We start from the raw sequence: 25100 nt of genomic DNA, 5'->3' as shown, positions 1-25100 counted from the left end.
GGTGAAACTCGACTTCCGAGGTATAACTCGAGGTGGTTATCGGTGGTTGTTGGTGGTGGTTGGAGGTGGACGAGGAGGAGGACGAGGAAGACGAGGAGAACAAGGTGGACGAGGAGGACGAGGATTTGTGCTCGGTGAGTAAAACATTTTTATAATATTTGATGGCAATTGTAATAATATTTCATCCGAAATATTACAAACTTGTCACGTTTACAATAAATTATTTCAATTCATTTTTCGCGGAAGCACATGTTTAGTAGCTATAAATGCGATAATTAAATTTATTATATTATTTAATAATTAATTAATCATACTAATCTTTACACAATATTTTTGATGTGTTCTTATACTGAAAATATTTATAACCATTTCAGGTATAACCCGAGATGGTTGCCGGTGGTTGTTGGAGGTGGTTGGAGGTGGACGAGGAGGAGGACGAGGAAGACGAGGAGAACAAGGTGGACGAGGAGGACGAGGATTTGTGCTCGGTGAGTAAAACATTTTTATAATATTTGATGGCAATTGTAATAATATTTCATCCGAAATATTACAAACTTGTCACGTTTACAATAAATTATTTCAATTCATTTTCCGCGCAAGCACATGTTCAGTAGCTTCAAATGCGCTAATAAAATTGATTATATTATCAATTAATTAATTAATTATATCAATCCTTGAACAATATTTTTGATGTGTTCTCATACTAAAAATATTCATTACTATTCAAGGTATAACCCGAGGTAGTTCGCGGTGGTTCCGGGTGATCGAGGTGAGCGAGGAAGAGGACGAGGATGACGAGGACTTGTACACTGTGAGTATAACATTTTTATCATATTCATTAGAGTAGGAGTAGGATCAGGAAGTAGGAGTAGTAGGAGTAGAAGTAGATGTATGCGGGGAGGGGCGGGGAGGGGCGGGGAGGGAATATTATCATATCAAGTTATCAGTAATAAGCAATTGCGGGTAAAATATTAGCTTACTTTTGTAAGTATTTATGAATATAGCCTCTACAAATATTCATTGTTGGTATATAAGATCTGGCAACGTACGTACTTTCTGTAAGAGATTTTGAAGATTTTCAACATAATTATGTTTCAGTTCTGTGCCCCACCTAGTGATCCACTAGTACATATCCTCCGACGTGACATCGCTGTACTACGTATAAAGAAGAAAAGATTTATTAAGATGCAAATTGCTCCTCTCTTATTGCCATTGTGCTTTCAGCCATTGTTGTGCTGTGTGTTTAAAATTTAGGACAGTATATAATATATAGAATAACAGGTATAGCTACGAATACAGCACTACAATAAACCTTATAGAAATGAGCTCTCGTTGAGATTTATCTGTATTTATAACTCGACGCGAGAAGGCAAAAATCAATGTAATGCCATCTGTAAGGTAATTGGACTCGTATTTGCACTACGAGAACTCGTTGGGCATTTTGCGGTGAAGTTTGAAAAATTGTTGTACAAGAAATTAAATAACTATAAAAATGGATAAAAAATATTATCTCTAATAGTGAATGGAGCTAATACAGCTTTAACCGTATATTGATTATGTTAATGATCTGTTGTGACAAGATCGGAATTAGATAAGCTCTCTAAATACTCTTTTCTAGACTATTAATTTATATGATGTATATGTAAATGTATATTTCTTCAGTTTGTACAATCACTGCACTAGGATTACCCTTGCCATGTTTTAATGGTGCGTTTGTGTAATTTGTATATTATTAACCTTACGTTTTACTCTATTTGCGACAAGTTGTGAGTGTTTCTGATTTCTTGGCAATTATTTATGTACATGTATGTGTATATATGTATATATATACTTATGCACGTGTATATACATATATGCACATATTTAAAACTAGACTTTTACAATAAACACAGAGGTTTTAGTATATTCACATACGGATTTCTGTGTATAGGTATACTTGAACTAAAATATCCTTATCTCTAATACGGAGTTATTCGTAATTCGCATTTGTTCTTGTAACCCAATGTCCTACATACGATGGCAAAAATCGAGATCCAACTTAACTCAGTCTCAAAGCCCTGTTGACATAAAAGCAGCTGTTTGATAGAAATTATAGTTTATAGTTAACACAGCCCATTGCATGATATTTCATTATAAATACATATGTTTCAATGTATTTAGGAATAATTTATCAAATATACAAAGGTCATGTGCAAATAATAAATGAATTCGACCGCAGTTTGATGTATTCATTAGAGCTTTAACAATAAATTTAAGCTTTGTTACTTCTTTTATTTTATTATGGATAATAAAAAACATTTCCGACTATTCGTGCTGTGGAAGCATGGGGATTAAACCAAATGTAGCAAAAGATTAGAAACAGTGTATGTAGAGTACGGGTATTTTTCTAACAATGCAAACACGTACCGCTAGCTTAGTTTTGACATATCTAGAATACCACGCCTTGCGAATTAGCTTTCCAGACAGAGATGAATGACGAATTTTAAGGACTGCATTATCGTTGTTGAATACTCTATGCCTCATGGGAAAAGGAAATCTGTAACGATAAAATTGATGCACCGGATCATCGTCGACTTTAACTTTTGAAATGTCCTACCATTTCCGAACACCTCCAACCATCCTATTTACCTATATTACTAGATTAGCTATGATACGAAAAGAGAAGAATTATTCATTTCGAAATGGGATTCTATTCGACGCGCGCTCGATGTATTCCATAACATTAGTATTCATAATTATTCCAACAACTTTTCATTTGCTCTCTCGATCTTGAATTTTCATAGGCATAGAATCGAAACGCTGTTTTAGCTGGTCGCAAGTGAAGTATCTGCGTTGGGTGGAGGAGCAGAATTGTTTTTCGAAAAGTATTCGGATGGAAAAAAATTCAGAGTAATTGTAATACATCACGGATGCGCTAATTTTGAACGAGATGAAATGGATGCTTCGTGTATGAGACAGTATTTAACGCTGCGTAGTGATTTAAAGACCTGGAAAGGTGATAGGGAGAGAAAGAACGAAGCTTCTTAACACTTCGAGTGTATTTTAACACACATTTGAAAGATACGAGCGAAATTTTTCATCATCCAACTGTCGCAGAACGGCAGCGTTATTGGCTGACCCGTTCACTGAAAAATATATCTTCAGTCAACGGCTGACCGTCGAAGGGCCTGGCCGCTTGAGTCTGGAATCGGCAGGAGAGGTAAAGTGCGTATTTCTTGTATGAAACGTGAAAACTAAAATCATTATACATCATATCATATCATCATACATCATACATCATACATCGTACATCATACATCATCATACATAGTATCAAAGTTCGAAACCATAGTTTGGATGTCGGATGTTCGGAAAGTGACGTCACCAATTCAAAATCAGCTAGCCAAATTCCTCAGTCGGGAAACAACCGCGCAGTAGAGCGGACGTATGAGAGTCGCGCTCCGCAAATTTCGAGTACCGGGTTCTCAACCTCCCGGATCCCGCGCTTCGGATCCGCTACGCGGTGAAACTCGACATTCAGGATAAGCGCTCCGTGGTTCCTCGTTCACGTTTACAATAAATTATTTCAATTCGTTTTTCGCGCAACCCCAAATTCGCTAGCTGTCAGTCCGCTGATAAAATTTCTCGACTTCCAGGATAAGCGCTCCGTGGTTCCTCGTTCACGTTTACAATAAATTATTTCAATTCGTTTTTCGCGCAACCTCAAATTCGGTAACTGTCAGTCCGCTGATAAAACTTCTCGACTTCTAGGATAAGCGCTCCGTGGTTCCTCGTTCACGTTTACAATAAATTATTTCAATTCGTTTTTCGCGCTACCCCAAATTCGCTAGCTGTCAGTCCGCTGATAAAATTTCTCGACTTCCAGGATAAGCGCTCCGTGGTTCCTCGTTCACGTTTACAATAAATTATTTCAATTCGTTTTTCGCGCAACCTCAAATTCGGTAACTGTCAGTCCGCTAATAAAATTTCTCGACTTCCAGGATAAGCGCTCCGTGGTTCCTCGTTCACGTTTACAATAAATTATTTCAATTCGTTTTTCGCGCAACCTCAAATTCGGTAACTGTCAGTCCGCTAATAAAATTTCTCGACTTCCAGGATAAGCGCTCCGTGGTTCCTCGTTCACGTTTACAATAAATTATTTCAATTCGTTTTTCGCGCAACCTCAAATTCGGTAACTGTCAGTCCGCTAATAAAATTTCTCGACTTCCAGGATAAGCGCTCCGTGGTTCCTCGTTCACGTTTACAATAAATTATTTCAATTCGTTTTTCGCGCAACCTCAAATTCGGTAACTGTCAGTCCGCTAATAAAATTTCTCGACTTCCAGGATAAGCGCTCCGTGGTTCCTCGTTCACGTTTACAATAAATTATTTCAATTCGTTTTTCGCGCAACCCCAAATTCGCTAGCTATCAGTCCGCTGATAAAATTTCTCGACTTCCAGGATAAGCGCTCCGTGGTTCCTCGTTCACGTTTACAATAAATTATTTCAATTCGTTTTTCGCGCAACCTCAAATTCGGTAACTGTCAGTCCGCTAATAAAATTTCTCGACTTCCAGGATAAGCGCTCCGTGGTTCCTCGTTCACGTTTACAATAAATTATTTCAATTCGTTTTTCGCGCAACCCCAAATTCGCTAGCTGTCAGTCCGCTGATAAAATTTCTCGACTTCCAGGATAAGCGCTCCGTGGTTCCTCGTTCACGTTTACAATAAATTATTTCAATTCGTTTTTCGCGCAACCCCAAATTCGCTAGCTGTCAGTCCGCTGATAAAATTTCTCGACTTCCAGGATAAGCGCTCCGTGGTTCCTCGTTCACGTTTACAATAAATTATTTCAATTCGTTTTTCGCGCAACCTCAAATTCGGTAACTGTCAGTCCGCTAATAAAATTTCTCGACTTCCAGGATAAGCGCTCCGTGGTTCCTCGTTCACGTTTACAATAAATTATTTCAATTCGTTTTTCGCGCAACCCCAAATTCGCTAGCTGTCAGTCCGCTGATAAAATTTCTCGACTTCCAGGATAAGCGCTCCGTGGTTCCTCGTTCACGTTTACAATAAATTATTTCAATTCGTTTTTCGCGCAACCCCAAATTCGCTAGCTGTCAGTCCGCTGATAAAATTTCTCGACTTCCAGGATAAGCGCTCCGTGGTTCCTCGTTCACGTTTACAATAAATTATTTCAATTCGTTTTTCGCGCAACCTCAAATTCGGTAACTGTCAGTCCGCTAATAAAATTTCTCGACTTCCAGGATAAGCGCTCCGTGGTTCCTCGTTCACGTTTACAATAAATTATTTCAATTCGTTTTTCGCGCAACCTCAAATTCGGTAACTGTCAGTCCGCTAATAAAATTTCTCGACTTCCAGGATAAGCGCTCCGTGGTTCCTCGTTCACGTTTACAATAAATTATTTCAATTCGTTTTTCGCGCAACCTCAAATTCGGTAACTGTCAGTCCGCTAATAAAATTTCTCGACTTCCAGGATAAGCGCTCCGTGGTTCCTCGTTCACGTTTACAATAAATTATTTCAATTCGTTTTTCGCGCAACCCCAAATTCGCTAGCTGTCAGTCCGCTGATAAAATTTCTCGACTTCCAGGATAAGCGCTCCGTGGTTCCTCGTTCACGTTTACAATAAATTATTTCAATTCGTTTTTCGCGCAACCTCAAATTCGGTAACTGTCAGTCCGCTAATAAAATTTCTCGACTTCCAGGATAAGCGCTCCGTGGTTCCTCGTTCACGTTTACAATAAATTATTTCAATTCGTTTTTCGCGCAACCTCAAATTCGGTAACTGTCAGTCCGCTAATAAAATTTCTCGACTTCCAGGATAAGCGCTCCGTGGTTCCTCGTTCACGTTTACAATAAATTATTTCAATTCGTTTTTCGCGCAACCTCAAATTCGGTAACTGTCAGTCCGCTAATAAAATTTCTCGACTTCCAGGATAAGCGCTCCGTGGTTCCTCGTTCACGTTTACAATAAATTATTTCAATTCGTTTTTCGCGCAACCTCAAATTCGGTAACTGTCAGTCCGCTAATAAAATTTCTCGACTTCCAGGATAAGCGCTCCGTGGTTCCTCGTTCACGTTTACAATAAATTATTTCAATTCGTTTTTCGCGCAACCTCAAATTCGGTAACTGTCAGTCCGCTAATAAAATTTCTCGACTTCCAGGATAAGCGCTCCGTGGTTCCTCGTTCACGTTTACAATAAATTATTTCAATTCGTTTTTCGCGCAACCTCAAATTCGGTAACTGTCAGTCCGCTAATAAAATTTCTCGACTTCCAGGATAAGCGCTCCGTGGTTCCTCGTTCACGTTTACAATAAATTATTTCAATTCGTTTTTCGCGCAACCTCAAATTCGGTAACTGTCAGTCCGCTAATAAAATTTCTCGACTTCCAGGATAAGCGCTCCGTGGTTCCTCGTTCACGTTTACAATAAATTATTTCAATTCGTTTTTCGCGCAACCTCAAATTCGGTAACTGTCAGTCCGCTGATAAAATTTCTCGACTTCCAGGATAAGCGCTCCGTGGTTCCTCGTTCACGTTTACAATAAATTATTTCAATTCGTTTTTCGCGCAACCCCAAATTCGCTAGCTGTCAGTCCGCTGATAAAATTTCTCGACTTCCAGGATAAGCGCTCCGTGGTTCCTCGTTCACGTTTACAATAAATTATTTCAATTCGTTTTTCGCGCAACCTCAAATTCGGTAACTGTCAGTCCGCTAATAAAATTTCTCGACTTCCAGGATAAGCGCTCCGTGGTTCCTCGTTCACGTTTACAATAAATTATTTCAATTCGTTTTTCGCGCAACCTCAAATTCGGTAACTGTCAGTCCGCTAATAAAATTTCTCGACTTCCAGGATAAGCGCTCCGTGGTTCCTCGTTCACGTTTACAATAAATTATTTCAATTCGTTTTTCGCGCAACCTCAAATTCGGTAACTGTCAGTCCGCTAATAAAATTTCTCGACTTCCAGGATAAGCGCTCCGTGGTTCCTCGTTCACGTTTACAATAAATTATTTCAATTCGTTTTTCGCGCAACCTCAAATTCGGTAACTGTCAGTCCGCTAATAAAATTTCTCGACTTCCAGGATAAGCGCTCCGTGGTTCCTCGTTCACGTTTACAATAAATTATTTCAATTCGTTTTTCGCGCAACCTCAAATTCGGTAACTGTCAGTCCGCTAATAAAATTTCTCGACTTCCAGGATAAGCGCTCCGTGGTTCCTCGTTCACGTTTACAATAAATTATTTCAATTCGTTTTTCGCGCAACCTCAAATTCGGTAACTGTCAGTCCGCTAATAAAATTTCTCGACTTCCAGGATAAGCGCTCCGTGGTTCCTCGTTCACGTTTACAATAAATTATTTCAATTCGTTTTTCGCGCAACCTCAAATTCGGTAACTGTCAGTCCGCTAATAAAATTTCTCGACTTCCAGGATAAGCGCTCCGTGGTTCCTCGTTCACGTTTACAATAAATTATTTCAATTCGTTTTTCGCGCAACCCCAAATTCGCTAGCTGTCAGTCCGCTGATAAAATTTCTCGACTTCCAGGATAAGCGCTCCGTGGTTCCTCGTTCACGTTTACAATAAATTATTTCAATTCGTTTTTCGCGCAACCTCAAATTCGGTAACTGTCAGTCCGCTAATAAAATTTCTCGACTTCCAGGATAAGCGCTCCGTGGTTCCTCGTTCACGTTTACAATAAATTATTTCAATTCGTTTTTCGCGCAACCTCAAATTCGGTAACTGTCAGTCCGCTAATAAAATTTCTCGACTTCCAGGATAAGCGCTCCGTGGTTCCTCGTTCACGTTTACAATAAATTATTTCAATTCGTTTTTCGCGCAACCTCAAATTCGGTAACTGTCAGTCCGCTAATAAAATTTCTCGACTTCCAGGATAAGCGCTCCGTGGTTCCTCGTTCACGTTTACAATAAATTATTTCAATTCGTTTTTCGCGCAACCTCAAATTCGGTAACTGTCAGTCCGCTAATAAAATTTCTCGACTTCCAGGATAAGCGCTCCGTGGTTCCTCGTTCACGTTTACAATAAATTATTTCAATTCGTTTTTCGCGCAACCTCAAATTCGGTAACTGTCAGTCCGCTAATAAAATTTCTCGACTTCCAGGATAAGCGCTCCGTGGTTCCTCGTTCACGTTTACAATAAATTATTTCAATTCGTTTTTCGCGCAACCTCAAATTCGGTAACTGTCAGTCCGCTGATAAAATTTCTCGACTTCCAGGATAAGCGCTCCGTGGTTCCTCGTTCACGTTTACAATAAATTATTTCAATTCGTTTTTCGCGCAACCCCAAATTCGCTAGCTGTCAGTCCGCTGATAAAATTTCTCGACTTCCAGGATAAGCGCTCCGTGGTTCCTCGTTCACGTTTACAATAAATTATTTCAATTCGTTTTTCGCGCAACCTCAAATTCGGTAACTGTCAGTCCGCTAATAAAATTTCTCGACTTCCAGGATAAGCGCTCCGTGGTTCCTCGTTCACGTTTACAATAAATTATTTCAATTCGTTTTTCGCGCAACCCCAAATTCGCTAGCTGTCAGTCCGCTGATAAAATTTCTCGACTTCCAGGATAAGCGCTCCGTGGTTCCTCGTTCACGTTTACAATAAATTATTTCAATTCGTTTTTCGCGCAACCCCAAATTCGCTAGCTGTCAGTCCGCTGATAAAATTTCTCGACTTCCAGGATAAGCGCTCCGTGGTTCCTCGTTCACGTTTACAATAAATTATTTCAATTCGTTTTTCGCGCAACCTCAAATTCGGTAACTGTCAGTCCGCTAATAAAATTTCTCGACTTCCAGGATAAGCGCTCCGTGGTTCCTCGTTCACGTTTACAATAAATTATTTCAATTCGTTTTTCGCGCAACCTCAAATTCGGTAACTGTCAGTCCGCTAATAAAATTTCTCGACTTCCAGGATAAGCGCTCCGTGGTTCCTCGTTCACGTTTACAATAAATTATTTCAATTCGTTTTTCGCGCAACCTCAAATTCGGTAACTGTCAGTCCGCTAATAAAATTTCTCGACTTCCAGGATAAGCGCTCCGTGGTTCCTCGTTCACGTTTACAATAAATTATTTCAATTCGTTTTTCGCGCAACCCCAAATTCGCTAGCTGTCAGTCCGCTGATAAAATTTCTCGACTTCCAGGATAAGCGCTCCGTGGTTCCTCGTTCACGTTTACAATAAATTATTTCAATTCGTTTTTCGCGCAACCTCAAATTCGGTAACTGTCAGTCCGCTAATAAAATTTCTCGACTTCCAGGATAAGCGCTCCGTGGTTCCTCGTTCACGTTTACAATAAATTATTTCAATTCGTTTTTCGCGCAACCTCAAATTCGGTAACTGTCAGTCCGCTAATAAAATTTCTCGACTTCCAGGATAAGCGCTCCGTGGTTCCTCGTTCACGTTTACAATAAATTATTTCAATTCGTTTTTCGCGCAACCTCAAATTCGGTAACTGTCAGTCCGCTAATAAAATTTCTCGACTTCCAGGATAAGCGCTCCGTGGTTCCTCGTTCACGTTTACAATAAATTATTTCAATTCGTTTTTCGCGCAACCTCAAATTCGGTAACTGTCAGTCCGCTAATAAAATTTCTCGACTTCCAGGATAAGCGCTCCGTGGTTCCTCGTTCACGTTTACAATAAATTATTTCAATTCGTTTTTCGCGCAACCTCAAATTCGGTAACTGTCAGTCCGCTAATAAAATTTCTCGACTTCCAGGATAAGCGCTCCGTGGTTCCTCGTTCACGTTTACAATAAATTATTTCAATTCGTTTTTCGCGCAACCTCAAATTCGGTAACTGTCAGTCCGCTAATAAAATTTCTCGACTTCCAGGATAAGCGCTCCGTGGTTCCTCGTTCACGTTTACAATAAATTATTTCAATTCGTTTTTCGCGCAACCTCAAATTCGGTAACTGTCAGTCCGCTAATAAAATTTCTCGACTTCCAGGATAAGCGCTCCGTGGTTCCTCGTTCACGTTTACAATAAATTATTTCAATTCGTTTTTCGCGCAACCTCAAATTCGGTAACTGTCAGTCCGCTGATAAAACTTCTCGACTTCCAGGATAAGCGCTCCGTGGTTCCTCGTTCACGTTTACAATAAATTATTTCAATTCGTTTTTCGCGCAACCTCAAATTCGGTAACTGTCAGTCCGCTAATAAAATTTCTCGACTTCCAGGATAAGCGCTCCGTGGTTCCTCGTTCACGTTTACAATAAATTATTTCAATTCGTTTTTCGCGCAACCTCAAATTCGGTAACTGTCAGTCCGCTAATAAAATTTCTCGACTTCCAGGATAAGCGCTCCGTGGTTCCTCGTTCACGTTTACAATAAATTATTTCAATTCGTTTTTCGCGCAACCCCAAATTCGGTAACTGTCAGTCCGCTAATAAAATTTCTCGACTTCCAGGATAAGCGCTCCGTGGTTCCTCGTTCACGTTTACAATAAATTATTTCAATTCGTTTTTCGCGCAACCCCAAATTCGCTAGCTGTCAGTCCGCTGATAAAATTTCTCGACTTCCAGGATAAGCGCTCCGTGGTTCCTCGTTCACGTTTACAATAAATTATTTCAATTCGTTTTTCGCGCAACCTCAAATTCGGTAACTGTCAGTCCGCTAATAAAATTTCTCGACTTCCAGGATAAGCGCTCCGTGGTTCCTCGTTCACGTTTACAATAAATTATTTCAATTCGTTTTTCGCGCAACCCCAAATTCGGTAACTGTCAGTCCGCTAATAAAATTTCTCGACTTCCAGGATAAGCGCTCCGTGGTTCCTCGTTCACGTTTACAATAAATTATTTCAATTCGTTTTTCGCGCAACCCCAAATTCGCTAGCTGTCAGTCCGCTGATAAAATTTCTCGACTTCCAGGATAAGCGCTCCGTGGTTCCTCGTTCACGTTTACAATGAATTATTTCAATTCGTTTTTCGCGCAACCTCAAATTCGGTAACTGTCAGTCCGCTAATAAAATTTCTCGACTTCCAGGATAAGCGCTCCGTGGTTCCTCGTTCACGTTTACAATAAATTATTTCAATTCGTTTTTCGCGCGACCCCAAATTCGGTAGCTGTCGGTGCGCTAATAAAATTTCTATAACTTTACAATCTTCTCATAATCTTTTTGGTGGAATATGTCGGTAAAAAAATAATATCAAACCTCACACATTAGTTTTGATTTGTTCTCACGCTGAAAATATTTATTAGTATTCGAGGTATAACTCGAGGTGGTTGGCGGTTTTCGTTGAAGATAGTTAGGGGTGGTTGCGGGTAATCTCGGTGATTCAGGAGGAGGGGGACGAGGATTTGTGCTCGGTGAGTTAAACACTTTTATAATATTTCATGGCAATTGTAATTATATTTCGTCTGAAATATTACAAACTTGTCACGTTTACAATAAATTATTTCAATTCTCTTTACGTGCGAGCACATATTCAGTAGCTATGAATAATCTCATACAATTTATTATATTATTAATTAATTATTTAATCAATTACTCATTTATATTAATCCTTACACAATATTTTTGATGTGTTCTTATACTGAAAATATTTATTACTATTCAAGGTATAACCTGAGGTGGTTGAAGGTGGTCGGAGGTGGACAAGGAGGAGGACGAGGAGGACGAGGATTTGTGCTGGGTGAGTAAAACACTTTTATAATATTTGATGGCAATTGTCATTATATTTCATCTGAAATATTACAAACTTGTCACGTTTACAATAAATCATTTCAATTCATTTTTCGTGCAAACACATATTCAGTAGCTATGAATAATCTTGTACAATTTATCATATTATTAATTAATTGATTAGTTACATTAATTCTTACACAATATTTTTGATGTGTTCCTATACTAAAAATATTCATTACTATTCCAGATATTACCCAAGGTGGTCGGAGGTGGACAAGGAGGAGGACCAGCTGGACGAGGAGGAGGACCAGGTGGACGAGGAGGAGGACGAGGTGGCCGAGGAGGAGGCGGGGTGGGTCGTGGGAGAGGACCTCTCCTCTCCTCAGAGGAGGGGATGGGACGGGACGGGAAGGGAAGGGGGAGAGGTGGGAGGGGAGGGGGAAGGGATGGGACGGGACGGGAAGGGAAGGGAAGGGATGGGCGGCGGGGAGGGCGGGAGGGAGGGAGGGAGGGAGGGCGGGAGGGCGGGAGGGAGGGTGGTCGCGAGAGGGGGGGGGGGGGGTGTACTGCTCTATTAACTCTAACAGGCTCGCATTGACATCCGTCCTCCACTCTCTCCCTCCCTCCCTCCCGCCCGCCCGCCCTCCCACCCTCCCTCCCTCCCCGCCGCCCACCCCTTCCCTTCCCGTCCCTTCCCCTCCCCTCCCCTCCCCTCCCCGCCCCTTCCCTTCCCTTCCCTTCCCGTCCCGTCCCATCCCTTCCCCCTCCCCTCCCACCTCTCCCCCTTCCCTTCCCGTCCCGTCCCATCCCCTCCTCTGAGGAGAGGAGAGGTCCTCTCCCACGACCCACCCCGCCTCCTCCTCGGCCACCTCGTCCTCCTCCTCGTCCACCTGGTCCTCCTCCTCATCCAGCTGGTCCTCCTCCTTGTCCACCTCCGACCACCTTGGGTAATATCTGGAATAGTAATGAATATTTTTAGTATAGGAACACATCAAAAATATTGTGTAAGAATTAATGTAACTAATCAATTAATTAATAATATGATAAATTGTACAAGATTATTCATAGCTACTGAATATGTGTTTGCACGAAAAATGAATTGAAATGATTTATTGTAAACGTGACAAGTTTGTAATATTTCAGATGAAATATAATGACAATTGCCATCAAATATTATAAAAGTGTTTTACTCACCCAGCACAAATCCTCGTCCTCCTCGTCCTCCTCCTTGTCCACCTCCGACCACCTTCAACCACCTCAGGTTATACCTTGAATAGTAATAAATATTTTCAGTATAAGAACACATCAAAAATATTGTGTAAGGATTAATATAAATGAGTAATTGATTAAATAATTAATTAATAATATAATAAATTGTATGAGATTATTCATAGCTACTGAATATGTGCTCGCACGTAAAGAGAATTGAAATAATTTATTGTAAACGTGACAAGTTTGTAATATTTCAGACGAAATATAATTACAATTGCCATGAAATATTATAAAAGTGTTTAACTCACCGAGCACAAATCCTCGTCCCCCTCCTCCTGAATCACCGAGATTACCCGCAACCACCCCTAACTATCTTCAACGAAAACCGCCAACCACCTCGAGTTATACCTCGAATACTAATAAATATTTTCAGCGTGAGAACAAATCAAAACTAATGTGTGAGGTTTGATATTATTTTTTTACCGACATATTCCACCAAAAAGATTATGAGAAGATTGTAAAGTTATAGAAATTTTATTAGCGCACCGACAGCTACCGAATTTGGGGTCGCGCGAAAAACGAATTGAAATAATTTATTGTAAACGTGAACGAGGAACCACGGAGCGCTTATCCTGGAAGTCGAGAAATTTTATTAGCGGACTGACAGTTACCGAATTTGAGGTTGCGCGAAAAACGAATTGAAATAATTTATTGTAAACGTGAACGAGGAACCACGGAGCGCTTATCCTGGAAGTCGAGAAATTTTTCTCAGCGGACTGACAGCTAGCGAATTTGGGGTTGCGCGAAAAACGAATTGAAATAATTTATTGTAAACGTGAACGAGGAACCACGGAGCGCTTATCCTGGAAGTCGAGAAATTTTATTAGCGGACTGACAGTTACCGAATTTGAGGTTGCGCGAAAAACGAATTGAAATAATTTATTGTAAACGTGAACGAGGAACCACGGAGCGCTTATCCTGGAAGTCGAGAAATTTTATTAGCGGACTGACAGTTACCGAATTTGAGGTTGCGCGAAAAACGAATTGAAATAATTTATTGTAAACGTGAACGAGGAACCACGGAGCGCTTATCCTGGAAGTCGAGAAATTTTATCAGCGGACTGACAGCTAGCGAATTTGGGGTTGCGCGAAAAACGAATTGAAATAATTTATTGTAAACGTGAACGAGGAACCACGGAGCGCTTATCCTGGAAGTCGAGAAATTTTATTAGCGGACTGACAGTTACCGAATTTGAGGTTGCGCGAAAAACGAATTGAAATAATTTATTGTAAACGTGAACGAGGAACCACGGAGCGCTTATCCTGGAAGTCGAGAAATTTTATTAGCGGACTGACAGTTACCGAATTTGAGGTTGCGCGAAAAACGAATTGAAATAATTTATTGTAAACGTGAACGAGGAACCACGGAGCGCTTATCCTGGAAGTCGAGAAATTTTATTAGCGGACTGACAGTTACCGAATTTGAGGTTGCGCGAAAAACGAATTGAAATAATTTATTGTAAACGTGAACGAGGAACCACGGAGCGCTTATCCTGGAAGTCGAGAAATTTTATCAGCGGACTGACAGTTACCGAATTTGAGGTTGCGCGAAAAACGATTTGAAATAATTTATTGTAAACGTGAACCAGGAACCACGGAGCGCTTATCCTGGAAGTCGAGAAATTTTATCAGCGGACTGACAGCTAGCGAATTTGGGGTTGCGCGAAAAACGAATTGAAATAATTTATTGTAAACGTGAACGAGGAACCACGGAGCGCTTATCCTGGAAGTCGAGAAATTTTATTAGCGGACTGACAGTTACCGAATTTGAGGTTGCGCGAAAAACGAATTGAAATAATTTATTGTAAACGTGAACGAGGAACCACGGAGCGCTTATCCTGGAAGTCGAGAAATTTTATTAGCGGACTGACAGTTACCGAATTTGAGGTTGCGCGAAAAACGAATTGAAATAATTTATTGTAAACGTGAACGAGGAACCACGGAGCGCTTATCCTGGAAGTCGAGAAATTTTATTAGCGGACTGACAGTTACCGAATTTGAGGTTGCGCGAAAAACGAATTGAAATAATTTATTGTAAACGTGAACGAGGAACCACGGAGCGCTTATCCTGGAAGTCGAGAAATTTTATCAGCGGACTGACAGCTAGCGAATTTGGGGTTGCGCGAAAAACGAATTGAAATAATTTATTGTAAACGTGAACGAGGAACCACGGAGCGCTTATCCTGGAAGTCGAGAAATTTTATCAGCGGACTGACAGCTAGCGAATTTGGGGTTGCGCGAAAAACGAATTGAAATAATTTATTGTAAACGTGAACGAGGAACCACGGAGCGCTTATCCTGGAAGTCGAGAAATTTTATTAGCGGACTGATAGTTACCGAATTTGAGGTTGCGCGAAAAACGAATTGAAATAATTTATTGTAAACGTGAACGAGGAACCACGGAGCGCTTATCCTGGAAGTCGAGAAATTTTATCAGCGGACTGACAGCTAGCGAATTTGGGGTTGCGCGAAAAACGAATTGAAATAATTTATTGTAAACGTGAACGAGGAACCACGGAGCGCTTATCCTGAATGTCGAGTTTCACCGCGTAGCGGATCCGAAGCGCGGGATCCGGGAGGTTGAGAACCCGGTACTCGAAATTTGCGGAGCGCGACTCTCATACGTCCGCTCTACTGCGCGGTTGTTTCCCGACTGAGGAATTTGGCTAGCTGATTTTGAATTGGTGACGTCACTTTCCGAACATCCGACATCCAAACTATGGTTTCGAACTTTGATACTATGTATGATGATGTATGATGTACGATGTATGATGTATGATGTATGATGATATGATATGATGTATAATGATTTTAGTTTTCACGTTTCATACAAGAAATACGCACTTTACCTCTCCTGCCGATTCCAGACTCAAGCGGCCAGGCCCTTCGACGGTCAGCCGTTGACTGAAGATATATTTTTCAGTGAACGGGTCAGCCAATAACGCTGCCGTTCTGCGACAGTTGGATGATGAAAAATTTCGCTCGTATCTTTCAAATGTGTGTTAAAATACACTCGAAGTGTTAAGAAGCTTCGTTCTTTCTCTCCCTATCACCTTTCCAGGTCTTTAAATCACTACGCAGCGTTAAATACTGTCTCATACACGAAGCATCCATTTCATCTCGTTCAAAATTAGCGCATCCGTGATGTATTACAATTACTCTGAATTTTTTTCCATCCGAATACTTTTCGAAAAACAATTCTGCTCCTCCACCCAACGCAGATACTTCACTTGCGACCAGCTAAAACAGCGTTTCGATTCTATGCCTATGAAAATTCAAGATCGAGAGAGCAAATGAAAAGTTGTTGGAATAATTATGAATACTAATGTTATGGAATACATCGAGCGCGCGTCGAATAGAATCCCATTTCGAAATGAATAATTCTTCTCTTTTCGTATCATAGCTAATCTAGTAATATAGGTAAATAGGATGGTTGGAGGTGTTCGGAAATGGTAGGACATTTCAAAAGTTAAAGTCGACGATGATCCGGTGCATCAATTTTATCGTTACAGATTTCCTTTTCCCATGAGGCATAGAGTATTCAACAACGATAATGCAGTCCTTAAAATTCGTCATTCATCTCTGTCTGGAAAGCTAATTCGCAAGGCGTGGTATTCTAGATATGTCAAAACTAAGCTAGCGGTACGTGTTTGCATTGTTAGAAAAATACCCGTACTCTACATACACTGTTTCTAATCTTTTGCTACATTTGGTTTAATCCCCATGCTTCCACAGCACGAATAGTCGGAAATGTTTTTTATTATCCATAATAAAATAAAAGAAGTAACAAAGCTTAAATTTATTGTTAAAGCTCTAATGAATACATCAAACTGCGGTCGAATTCATTTATTATTTGCACATGACCTTTGTATATTTGATAAATTATTCCTAAATACATTGAAACATATGTATTTATAATGAAATATCATGCAATGGGCTGTGTTAACTATAAACTATAATTTCTATCAAACAGCTGCTTTTATGTCAACAGGGCTTTGAGACTGAGTTAAGTTGGATCTCGATTTTTGCCATCGTATGTAGGACATTGGGTTACAAGAACAAATGCGAATTACGAATAACTCCGTATTAGAGATAAGGATATTTTAGTTCAAGTATACCTATACACAGAAATCCGTATGTGAATATACTAAAACCTCTGTGTTTATTGTAAAAGTCTAGTTTTAAATATGTGCATATATGTATATACACGTGCATAAGTATATATATACATATATACACATACATGTACATAAATAATTGCCAAGAAATCAGAAACACTCACAACTTGTCGCAAATAGAGTAAAACGTAAGGTTAATAATATACAAATTACACAAGCGCACCATAAAACGTGGCAAGGGTAATCCTAGTGCAGTGATTGTATAAACTGAAGAAATATACATTTACATATACATGATATAAATTAATAGACTAGAAAAGAGTATTTAGAGAGCTTATCTAATTCCGATCTTGTCACAACAGATCATTAACATAATCAATATACGGTTAAAGCTGTATTAGCTACATTCACTATTAGAGATAATATTTTTTATCCATTTTTATAGTTATTTAATTTCTTGTACAACAATTTTTCAAACTTCACCGCAAAATGCCCAACGAGTTCTCGTAGTGCAAATACGAGTCCAATTACCTTACAGATGGCATTACATTGATTTTTGCCTTCTCGCGTCGAGTTATAAATACAGATAAATCTCAACGAGAGCTCATTTCTATAAGGTTTATTGTAGTGCTGTATTCGTAGCTATACCTGTTATTCTATATATTATATACTGTCCTAAATTTTAAACACACAGCACAACAATGGCTGAAAGCACAATGGCAATAAGAGAGGAGCAATTTGCATCTTAATAAATCTTTTCTTCTTTATACGTAGTACAGCGATGTCACGTCGGAGGATATGTACTAGTGGATCACTAGGTGGGGCACAGAACTGAAACATAATTATGTTGAAAATCTTCAAAATCTCTTACAGAAAGTACGTACGTTGCCAGATCTTATATACCAACAATGAATATTTGTAGAGGCTATATTCATAAATACTTACAAAAGTAAGCTAATATTTTACCCGCAATTGCTTATTACTGATAACTTGATATGATAATATTCCCTCCCCGCCCCTCCCCGCCCCTCCCCGCATACATCTACTTCTACTCCTACTACTCCTACTTCCTGATCCTACTCCTACTCTAATGAATATGATAAAAATGTTATACTCACAGTGTACAAGTCCTCGTCATCCTCGTCCTCTTCCTCGCTCACCTCGATCACCCGGAACCACCGCGAACTACCTCGGGTTATACCTTGAATAGTAATGAATATTTTTAGTATGAGAACACATCAAAAATATTGTTCAAGGATTGATATAATTAATTAATTAATTGATAATATAATCAATTTTATTAGCGCATTTGAAGCTACTGAACATGTGCTTGCGCGGAAAATGAATTGAAATAATTTATTGTAAACGTGACAAGTTTGTAATATTTCGGATGAAATATTATTACAATTGCCATCAAATATTATAAAAATGTTTTACTCACCGAGCACAAATCCTCGTCCTCCTTGTCCACCTTGTTCTCCTCGTCTTCCTCGTCCTCCTCCTCGTCCACCTCCAACCACCTCCAACAACCATCGGCAACCATCTCGGGTTATACCTGAAATGGTTATAAATATTTTCAGTATAAGAACACATCAAAAATATTGTGTAAAGATTAGTATGATTAATTAATTATTAAATAATATAATAAATTTAATTATCGCATTTATAGCTACTAAACATGTGCTTCCGCGAAAAATGAATTGAAATAATTTATTGTAAACGTGACAAGTTTGTAATATTTCGGATGAAATATTATTACAATTGCCATCAAATATTATAAAAATGTTTTACTCACCGAGCACAAATCCTCGTCCTCCTCGTCCACCTTGTTCTCCTCGTCTTCCTCGTCCTCCTCCTCGTCCACCTCCAACCACCTCCAACAACCACCGGCAACCATCTCGGGTTATACCTGAAATGGTTATAAATATTTTCAGTATAAGAACACATCAAAAATATTGTGTAAAGATTAGTATGATTAATTAATTATTAAATAATATAATAAATTTAATTATCGCATTTATAGCTACTAAACATGTGCTTCCGCGAAAAATGAATTGAAATAATTTATTGTAAACGTGACAAGTTTGTAATATTTCGGATGAAATATTATTACAATTGCCATCAAATATTATAAAAATGTTTTACTCACCGAGCACAAATCCTCGTCCTCCTCGTCCACCTTGTTCTCCTCGTCTTCCTCGTCCTCCTCCTCGTCCACCTCCAACCACCACCAACAACCACCGATAACCACCTCGAGTTATACCTCGGAAGTCGAGTTTCACCAGGTAGCGGACCTGAAGCGCAGAAACTACGGAGCGCTTGTCCCGGAAGTCTAGTTTCACGACGTAGCGGACCTGGAGCTCAGAAACTACGGAGCGCTTGTCCTGGAAGTCGAGTTCCACCAGGTAGCGGACCTGAAGCGCAGAAAATACGGAGCGCTTGTCCCGGCAATCGAGTTTCACCAGAAAGCGGACCCGGAGCGCAGGATCCAAGAGGCTGAGAACCCGGCACTCGAAATCTGCGGAGCGCGATTCTCATCCGTCCTCTCTACTGCGCGGTTGTTTCCAGACTGAGGAATCCGGCTAGCTGAATTTAGGTTGATGACGTCAAGAGAAAAAAAAATTGTGTGACGTCACTTTCTGAACATCCGAACATCCAAACTCTGGTTTCGAACTTTCATACTATGTATGATGTGTGATGTATGATGTCTCGTGATGTAAGATGTGTGATGTATGATGATATTTCATGATGTATAAAGATACTAGTTTTCACATTTCACAATCAGACAAGAAATACGCACTTTATCCTTCCTGCCAATCCCAGATTCAAGCGGCTAGGGCCCTCGATGGACAGCCGTTGACTGTAGATATATTCTTCAGTGAACGGGTCGGCTAATAACGCTGCCGTTCTGCGACAGTTAGATGATAAAAATTACTGCTCGTACCTTTCAAATGTGTGTTAAATTACACACAAAGTTTTAAGAAGCTTTGTTCTTTCTCTCCCTATGAAAGAAAAAATCTACAACAATCACCTTTTTAGGCCTTTTAATCAGGACACTGCGTTAAATACCGTCTCATATACGAAATATCTATTCAATCTTAATCAAAATTAGCGCATCTGTGATGTATTACAGTTACTCCAAATTTTTTTTCATCCGAACAGACTCATTGAACCCCCAGAAACGCGAAAAAGTTGACGTATAGAGCTTAGGACCAACAGCAGCTAAATTGGAGCGTAAAATTTTTGTTTTTCGCAGTGACTCTTGATCTTCTACTCGCAACGTATTTGAACTGCGCCCAATCAATTCCGCTCGCAAAATTACGGTGGTATAGTGCATCAAATAATTTATTCGAGGACTTTTCGAAATCGCGAAAATTTTCGCCAAAAGTACGAAGGGGTAAGACGCGTGCAAACTACACCAACCAAGGAACGCCTCGCTTAACGTCATTTGTTGACGAAACTATTCTAATTCGTAGTTCTCGTTTGCTGAACTTATTATTGCATAAAACTAGTCTTACGATGGCTCATTTTATTTTTCATTCTTTTTAAAATGGCGGACAGTCTCTCGTCCATCGACACTATGGCTTCAGAAACGAGCGAAATTACACATTTTTCAATAATTTTCCGGGTATCAGTGACTTTTATAAGTTCTGTTATAACAGAGTAACGCACCTACGATATTTGAACCGTTACCGTTCATTCGTTTATTGATCAAACGACGATGAGAATGGATGCGTTTGCTCGGTCGGTAAGGGTAGGAGTCCTACACGCCTTGAACATTGTGGTAAACGATGTATAATTCAAGTAAATTTCATCACAAATTATTTCATGCAACATATTTACAAGCTTTCACTCGGCATGCACACCACGATTCATACGCATTGTGGTCATAGGTCCAAGAACGCTGATTGTACCTAACGTTACGCAACTCGTGTCTCATCCCACAATATCGGATGTCGGTACATACTGCTCTTGATTTTATTTTAATTTTTGATTTTCACACCATGCTCCAACAATGAAATTCAAATTCCAGCGCTCTCTTAGCCAGTGTAATAATTCGTCTTAACGAAGGGCATCTTCGAGACCGTAGCTTTGTAAGTTTTTCCCCTAATCTCTACGAGGACACCGGATCCTGGGTGGCATAAGTTCAGAGGTAAGTAGCCCATGGCGATGTGCCGACCCAAGGTAGGACTCGGCCCTCCAGAAGTCACTTTTCCAACGGATTCACCCTCCGGTGTTAGTAGCACGGCTCCTGCTCTCGCAGGGGGTCCTTGTCCTAAAAGGAGCCCGACCCGCTTACGTAATGGCTTTGTTAAGATTTGGAACAATATCTTCTCTGCCCCCGGAAAGTTCTTTTCGGCTCTTCGGCGTTTCGCTTTGGATAATAAAGCAAATTGTTCCGTGTTAGTATAAAAGTATGTAGTGTTTTTGCTTGGCATGAAACGAGAAAAAATTGACCGGATTCCATACTCACCGATCAACCACGTTAAGTCAGCTTCCACCGGCGTTGTTGTCTCGTTTATGTCGATTCCGTAAAGGCAAAGGCCGGCTTCCAATCTGCGTGTTAGTCAATCGTCAAAAGCGATATTGAAATCATTGTGAGTACATGCATGTAAATTGGACGAAGATTATCGGTAAATAATGTTCCCGCACCTTAGACTATCCCTTACTCCTAAACCAGCCAATTTGACATACTCGGCGCTAAGTATCAAGTCAACAAATTGTCTGGCAATCGTTCGTGGTAACGATATTTCGAAACCATCTTCCCCCGTGTAACCGCATCGTGATATTCTGATTTGGTTTCCAAAAAATTCCGTTTTCAAGCTGTGCATGAATTTCAGGTCGTTTAAATTGATCGTCGTGAAACTCTGAAGGGCTTGGCTTGCCTTCGGCCCTTGAAGTGCAACAAGTCCTTGCTCCAGGGGGTCGAGGAATTCCAAAGAAACTTTCTTGTCGTGAGACGTGAATATTTTCTGTAAATATAAACGTTTTTCGTTTTTACACTACATGACCTTTGTTACCCACTACGACTCTCAAATCAATCAAGTACCTGTTGTTTCAGAAGAAGTTCGCTATCTTCGTCGCGTCGTCCCGCGTTGGAAACAACGAAGAATTTGTCTTCGCCGTCCTTCGTTACAATGAGATCGTCAAGTATACCTCCTTGGTCGTTCGTGAAGACAGTCAAAGCCGCTTTACCGATGGGGAGATTTTTAAGATCGCTCGGTGTTAACGATTCCAAAAATTCACCAGCGTCTCTGCCTGATACAACAGTCTGCAACATGTGTCCAACGTCGAAGAGAGACGCGGCCATCCTCGTGTGCTGGTGGGACGTTGCAATTGCTTCTCCATATTGAAGAGGAAGAAGCCATCCTGCAAAATCGACCAGCTTTCCTGTAATAAGAACGTGTATTTGGTTACAGAAATGTTCCACAATTCTCAGACACATTGCAGTCGGCAATATTTGGTTATCAAGACATTAAATTGACGCCAAGGTATTATTCCGACTTCTTACTAAATGAATAACAATAGTTCTGAAACGATATTTTCGAGACAACAATGAACTCAACTCTTTCCAAGCGCCAGTAAATCAAATGCATTACGTAATTTACTTGCGAAAAGAAAAACCCCCAGTTTACGTGATTATTTTCCACTTCAGCTACACTGCGTCAACAAGTGTATTTGCGCATTCAAAGTGCCGGGTCGTGGCGCTTTGTTGATGTGACGTCAGTGCGCGCATCGTGGGAGTTTTATCATCGTGCAGCGAATGATATCGGTTTTAGCTATTTTTAGAGAATATTACCAATTTCACCGGTCAAATCATCTGATAATAGACAAATAGGCGTATAATTTATCCCCATTAGGCAGCCTCCTCCAAGTTGTCCTTAGCCCCTGACAAGCAAACATCCAAACCGTACATCTTTCGTAGCAATGAGTATAAAAAATACCCAATGGAAATTAATTTCAAATACCTCAGCTGCTAATAAAGCTAGCAAGATTTCTTTTTAAATTATAGTTCAAGCAATTCCGCATCAAACGGTTGTATTATGAAAGTAGTTAAGTGGAACTAAACGAATAAAAATGATCGTTGAAGGGATTCAATCCTTACAGTCTGCGCCAAGAGTACAAGTTTTTTAAGGGGGAAATTACTCTCTCATTGCCTGTCAGGGGCTAAATCGCAACAGTCAAAATATCTAGCAAGTGCAGAATCACCCTTCATCCCAGGATTAATACCCGACGAGACTCACGCTAAGAATTCCTTTATTGTACCGAACGCCCACACAGTCGCATATCATGGGCTAATAACCAAAAGAGCGCAGCCCAGAGTTCTTCAATAATTGCTGATTCTACTGGCATAAGGGCGTATGCAACAAAAATGAAAAATATCAGGCTTATTCCGCAAATCAGAAAAGCAGTGATTTACGCCCGTTTCGATCTTACAATTAGCCGTCGATATCAGAACTAGTTTGTGTGCCCAAAGGTCGGTTGTGAAGTACGTAGCTTGCCGGGGACGATAACGTCAACAATGGACCTGTCAACATTTAGGCCCGTGTTATGTGCGCGGCTCATGTGATGGAAGAAGAACGAACATGAAATACTGGCTCACCTTAGGATCTGCCTCTCACCCTAATTTATTTGTGTTTATTGTTCATCCTCACCGATCATACTGACAATGACCTCCGAATAATGTACACAAACATAAACCTACCCATGCCCCGCGTCTTATGTTATCTTCCCATTACTTCTAATTACGCATGAGATGCTATATCCCCCCTCATATTATCATATGCTCGTTACTTTTACTGTAAAGTGCTATGCTTAGTATACCACGTACACCAATATGATGTATACATGTAAGATGCTTGAGTCGTTAGGAAACGTCGTCGTCTCAGGACGAACAAATACACATATTTATATATGCTGATTTGAATTGTTTAAACTGTATAGACAAGCGAATCGTTATTACAAAATACTTGCCATGATGGTCAATATGTAGATCGTAGAGACAGGTTTTTCTTGCCTCACATCTCGTAGAAAATGGCTTGTTTAGGATACAGCCGTTGCAGGTGCACAGAAACCTTGTGTCATTAGCACGTTTGTTAAATTCGTGTTCCGGTATGAGATTTTTATTGAAAGAATGATAAGACCTTGATCCGAATAAAGAACGTTTGTGAATTTTAAATGATAAATGTCCGGGCGAGCTAAGGCTAGACGCGCACTTTAAACAGTAGCATTTGTTCGCAGAAAAGGGCACCAGGCACTTCTTTGATTTAAAATTTTCAGCACTGAAAAATCGGCGGAGCACGTTGTTGGATTGAAAAAGGCTCACGTCAGCTCGCCTCGAAATTCTCATCACACGGAACATATTGTTCTATTATTCGTCTTTCGCACACTTCTGACGCACACTCGTCAGTTCCCAAACCGCTAATGAAACCTCTGACATCTCGCCGGCGATATGACAGAGATACCGCTCGGAATAGTGGTGGGAATGAAGGAAGTCATCTGAATCTTGTAGGCAACGCGATATTTCTTGTGGCTGAATTCGTATTTTTCAATAGACAAACAGCGAGGGCCGTAGTGCAACAAACTCGCTATGATAATGACATGCGGCCGAATCGGTGCAATCGAACGATTGCAATGTAGCGGAGAATCGTCAGCCGTTTCATTCGTCTGTATTGATATGCAGTCGGGAAGAATATGGAGAAAAACAAGGTCTTATCAGAGTCGATTGCCAATAACGTCGTAAACGAAGCGAGTATTTTATGTAACAAGTATCACGGCCGTAGCGATATTCATATGTTTTTTCAATGTGTATAATATTACACATTTACACGATTGTGGACGAAATGAGAAGGCGAGAAAACATTAAAAATATGCACGGGTATTCAATTGCTTATTAAATTTTTATTATACCATGTAATAATAGTAATAATAATAATAATAATAATAATAATAATAATAATAATAATAATAATTAATAATAATAATAATAATTAATAATAATAATAAAAGTAATAATAATGATAATAATAATAATAGTCATCAATGACAATATTAATATAATGCGTTGAACA

The 25100-nt window shown here is 40.0% G+C and overlaps 1 protein-coding gene and 2 long non-coding RNA genes across 3 annotated transcripts; 1 reads left to right on the top strand and 2 right to left on the bottom strand.

The window, feature by feature from the left end:
• Nucleotides 1-100: 100 nt before the first annotated feature.
• LOC124184275 lies at nt 101-1129 on the top strand. Its single transcript, XR_006871148.1, has 3 exons — nt 101-134; nt 729-811; nt 1099-1129. It is a non-coding gene; the product is annotated as an uncharacterized LOC124184275 (long non-coding RNA).
• A 16700-nt stretch (nt 1130-17829) lies between these two features.
• Nucleotides 17830-19211, bottom strand: LOC124184364. The gene is made up of 3 exons (XR_006871176.1): nt 19178-19211; nt 18147-18229; nt 17830-17859 (listed from the first exon to the last, which is right to left on the bottom strand). It is a non-coding gene; the product is annotated as an uncharacterized LOC124184364 (long non-coding RNA).
• Nucleotides 19212-20807: 1596 nt separating this feature from the next.
• LOC124184699 (aminomethyltransferase, mitochondrial) lies at nt 20808-24646 on the bottom strand. Its single transcript, XM_046574703.1, has 5 exons — nt 24004-24646; nt 22079-22419; nt 21682-22001; nt 21503-21585; nt 20808-21403 (listed from the first exon to the last, which is right to left on the bottom strand). Exons 1-5 carry the CDS (start codon nt 24389-24391, stop codon nt 21069-21071), a joined length of 1467 nt encoding a protein of 488 aa, XP_046430659.1. The 5' UTR covers nt 24392-24646; the 3' UTR covers nt 20808-21068.
• Between the last annotated feature and the right edge of the window lie 454 nt (nt 24647-25100).

The sequence above is a fragment of the Neodiprion fabricii genome, chromosome 6, assembly GCF_021155785.1.
Source record: "Neodiprion fabricii isolate iyNeoFabr1 chromosome 6, iyNeoFabr1.1, whole genome shotgun sequence".
Taxonomy (NCBI): Eukaryota; Metazoa; Arthropoda; class Insecta; order Hymenoptera; family Diprionidae; genus Neodiprion; species Neodiprion fabricii.
Note: the sequence above shows the minus strand (reverse complement) of the source record. Positions and strands in the feature narration are given on the sequence as shown.